Source organism: Sinohyriopsis cumingii, chromosome 15 (assembly GCF_028554795.1).
Source record: "Sinohyriopsis cumingii isolate HCF-2022 chromosome 15, ASM2855479v2, whole genome shotgun sequence".
Taxonomy (NCBI): domain Eukaryota; kingdom Metazoa; phylum Mollusca; class Bivalvia; order Unionida; family Unionidae; genus Sinohyriopsis; species Sinohyriopsis cumingii.
Window position 1 is genome coordinate 28,735,842 of NC_142975.1, and position 4,414 is coordinate 28,740,255.

Here is a 4,414-nt window from a genome sequence, read left to right on the forward strand (position 1 = left end):
CTGGTAGTGACTTCGGTAGTTATTTGAAAAATAAATTAAATTATTAAGTTAGTTTACATACTGGCTGAGTCTTATAAACTATGGGCTGCTTACTGTATTAAAATGTCATTTTAATCGTAAAGTCATCCTTAACTGGGACAATATTACTGTACATACGTTGTTGGTTTGTTTCTGTCTAAAGTTATTGTCTGTGAACAACGTAAAGTTTAATTTCGTATTTTCTCCAATTTTTATTGGAGCCGAACCTGCTGTTAATTGTTTGTCAGTTTATAAATATTGTTCGTCCTCAATTATCGAGCATAAGATTAATTTTACGTTTCAGACATTACCTTTACTTACTATACATGTACCTGATTTAGCACAACACTAGCAGAAGACCAGTGTTCCGTTATCTGCTGTATGCGATATATACACAATTTGGTTTATTATCCCGATTTAAAGTCTATCCTATTTCGTTTATTGAATGACTCAACTCCGTTTGCAGAATATACACATTATATGTATATACCCGAGACGCATCGCGTTATTAGCCATACTGGAGTAATGTAAGTAATAGTAACAAACTACCACAGTAGTGTCACGGTTGGTTTGCTTATTGATTTTTCAGAGATAATAATACCTTTACGTACATTTTAGTCTTAAAAGGTAACTTTAAACAAGCCTAAACGTAGTTCACTAATCACTGTAAAATAACCGCTTTATGTGTATTGAATATTCGTAGAGGAAACTTATGGAGAAGAAGGGTCGTAACTAAGATAGAAAAGCAGCCTTGCAAGAAACACAGACTCAAAGGAATTTCAAAACAGTATCATGGCTTTGGATGTACAAGGAACAAAGAACAACAGATACTGTCGTTTTATCGATGCATCAGACGAACTTGATATTTTTCGAAGCAAAAACGTGAATGATTTGAGGCCCTTTTATGGGGGATCTCTAGTTGACCAACGGATGGATGCAATTCGAAATTCTATTGTACATATCAGACAAAATTGGGATCAATATGAATCCTTTTTATCATCTTTAAAGACATTGATGACAGGAAATGATATGCAATTTGTTGATCAAATATTGGCAGACAAAGTAGACAGAATATTCAAGACGCAAAGAGACTGGAAAGATGAAGTAAATGTGACCGACAATGATAACTTCGATGTGTTAGAATTGTACACCTCAGAAGAGGGATATAAACAAATTTTTAAAGTTATTAACGACATATTTCGCAAAGACGACGCTGTCCTATCTGACGAAAAAATTCGTTGCGCTGTATTCCTTGTGGAGCTGATCAATATTGACCTCTTTAACTACTGTTTAAAGGAGCCTTCTAAGCAGAATTTCCAGGGAGTTGTTTATCGTGGCATGGGAATTTCCATGGATGTGTTCGAAGCATTTGAAGCACTGCAGAGGCAGCCAATCCCAAATCGATATATCTCGATACCTCTAGCCCTGTGGTCAACAAGCTCAGACCGACAGGTAGCATTCAGATTTATTACAAATCAGATGAAGATCTTAGCTGATAAAGGGGAAAAAATACCATTACTCATGAAAATCCACGTGATAGAACTGAATCCATCCTATTTAAAACTATACCGAAAAACTTTCCCTTCTGTCGTGGTAAGTACCATCTGTGCCGTTGATATACAAAATCTATCATTTTATCCTGAAGAAAGTGAAATTCTTCTCAGGGGTCCTTTCTTCCAGGTATTGGATCTGTATGAGGAAGGAGAAATATGTGGATATCCATGCAAAGTGTTAGAAATGGTCATGCTAAATTCAAATCGAGACCACAAGAGCACTGCTTTCCTGGGTTCACTGGATGCACCTGCGCGAAAGATGTTCGGGGACATGGTTGCAGCAACAAGGAACAGATTCGCTATGGATTACTGCAAGAAGAAAGGGCTTACGGAAGATGCAGAGGAATACCGGAAGATTGTCGAAATGAAGGAAAATGAGTTGCCTCAAATGCAGGACGATAAATCAAAAATTTATGTAGGTGAAGAATGTAATTGCTATGTAGCTTAATAGTTTGTCGATCACTTGATCCTTGAACCATGTATCTACATATTTAAAGTTGCTCCTCGGCAACATATAAAGGTGATATATTATTATGCCACTCTTGTTTTTCAAACAATCTCTAAATTTAGTAAAGGCAGGATTTATCAGTTTCCGCCTTAATTGCAAGAAACACAATATTAGTTTTGCTTGGGTGAAAATGTCTATAATAATAATGTTTATTATAATATAAGATATCTTGAGCTTTACTCTAAAGAATTTATTACTTTTAAAAGCTTGGTAAATATGACCTTCTCGAGTCGTGGGAACATGCATCATATACTGTCTTAATTAAACGTTCCGAATATTGATACAAAACAAGGATTATTCAACACCCTTAGATCTACTGTGGCACTGTTTAAAGAGTTCATGTTACAGATCCAGATCTGCAGTCACAGTAAACAGTGTGTTGACTATGCAGTATTTACACCCACCCCCCGACGGTATTGGTTTTCTCTTGTGCAACAATAAAGTTTGTTTCCCTCTGATACAATTTGTCTTAAGAATCGGATGAAAATGTGAATAAGTTTTGAAAGCATAGCAAAGTTTTAATATAACACGAAGAATAACCATAAAGTGATATGCAGTTGTTCTTTACACATGTTACATAGCAAGCCCATGAATTATTTTTTTTAAAAGAAATGCTTAAAAATAACTTACAAGAGAGTTATACTGAAATCCATTTCAAAGCATGGTGATTAAAGGGGTGAAAACATAATTTATTTATTCAGTTAGATTAACCTTCGTTAATACTAAATTTTAATACTGTCTACGTAAATGTATGTACTTGTAAACATATCCTTTAACAAGAGAGAAAACAATGCATTTTACCTTTATACATCTGATATTATTTTGAAAATTTGTATATATTAAATTACATAAATAGAGATATTAGCTGTGCTGACTTAATAAATGTACCTATCTGGTTAAAGACATTAGTTAAGGACTGAACAAAGGTAAGGCCTGGAGACATAATAAGCAATTGCTACAAAATTGGTGCATACGTTTTTGCGACGTTGGAACAATTTGCGTGGTTCCCGTAGTTGTGTGTCCCATCATAATACCCTGCTGTTGTTACCATTATGCATAATAATAATAATAATTACTATTTATTATTATTACTATTATTATTATTATTACTCCGGTATAAAGACTGTTAAATTCGCCCCATTAGTAATCTTTGAATGGTAATCAATGTAAATCACCCAATATTATATCATTGTGCAACGATGCGTTTTCAGTCTCATTTGCATGAATCTGCTATTGATGTTTCTCCGATATATCGGTTTAGCTATGGATTTGCATTAACTATTGCAAATTCTTGCAAATTTATTTTAAAAGGAATCATATGAACTTAATGTGATCTGAATTACTCTACAGCATGTTCAATATGCTACTTTGTAGTCTAAATTTGTTCTCTTGTGATACCTATGTTCACATAATTGTCTAGTACCTATAAATGTGTACTAGAGTTCTCTTCAACTAAGACCGGGTATATGTGTGTGAGTTTGAAACCACCCAGGCAATGCAAGATACTGAAAGCAAATCATAATTCGTGTATTTTCCGTAAATCTACTTTTCAATATTAGTTCTACTTTTGCTTTGAATACAGTTTCTTAATTTTGGTTGTATTATAGCTAGCGTGCTTGTTAAATGACATTAATGCAAAAGACAAGCGCATACTACACACTTATCCGAATGTGGACGATGTGAAGCTACATTATGTTATTTGGTGGAATACATTGTTGAATAAAATAGTTACCATAAGTAAGTCTTTATAGATTTTCCTCAGTTGAACATAATCAGAGAGTGCTTCTTTCTATCAGTATCGTAGCATATTCGGACATGAGTATATAAATGAGACCGTCGTGAAACTCGAACTAAGATAAGTAAAACTCTAAATGAACAATCATTTATATGAGATAGTTACATGTCTATACATCACCTATATTCAGAAAAAAGGAATGTTGTGCTCACAGAGGTGTCACTGGAGATGATATGTCATTATCAGTTGGTGGGTGGCTTCGGAGACGAGAAACTGTTTTATACTCTCCCCAGGCCTGCATGCGATTGTTAGGGGCTAAAGGACGCGAATAATTCGCTTTGCCGTGAAAAGTTTGTTATTGCTGAGAAATGCCACTACGGTCATTCTGTCAACTATTAGCCCTTCTCTGAATTTGCAGGGAGAGCTGAAGTGACAACTCCATAAAATCGATCATCGATTATATCGAACAACCAACGTTTAAATGGCTGGTAAAAGAACGACCTCGACTTATGTCTATCTAAGGTGCATTTGTCAGCGTAATGGTTCTTGGAAAACAATAAAAAGCGTTGTAAATACACATCAAAGGTTAAATCCGTGTAG

The 4,414-nt window shown here is 34.8% G+C and overlaps 1 protein-coding gene across 1 annotated transcript; it reads left to right on the plus strand.

The window, feature by feature from the left end:
• The first annotated feature begins 588 nt into the window (after positions 1–588).
• Positions 589–3,816, plus strand: LOC149781461 (uncharacterized). Its single transcript, XM_089935548.1, has 2 exons — positions 589–1,611; positions 1,699–3,816. The coding sequence occupies exons 1-2, from the start codon at positions 811–813 to the stop codon at positions 2,017–2,019; spliced, it is 1,122 nt and encodes a 373-aa protein (XP_089791674.1). The 5' UTR covers positions 589–810; the 3' UTR covers positions 2,020–3,816.
• The last annotated feature ends 598 nt before the right edge of the window (positions 3,817–4,414 follow it).

Bases quoted from the DNA above. Each gene is read 5' to 3' on its own strand.
- LOC149781461 (XM_089935548.1), top strand. From the start codon at position 811: ATGGCTTTGGATGTACAAGGAACAAAGAACAACAGATACTGTCGTTTT. The intron at 1,612-1,698 runs GTAAGTACCATC...CCTTTCTTCCAG, and splicing joins AAACTTTCCCTTCTGTCGTG to GTATTGGATCTGTATGAGGA.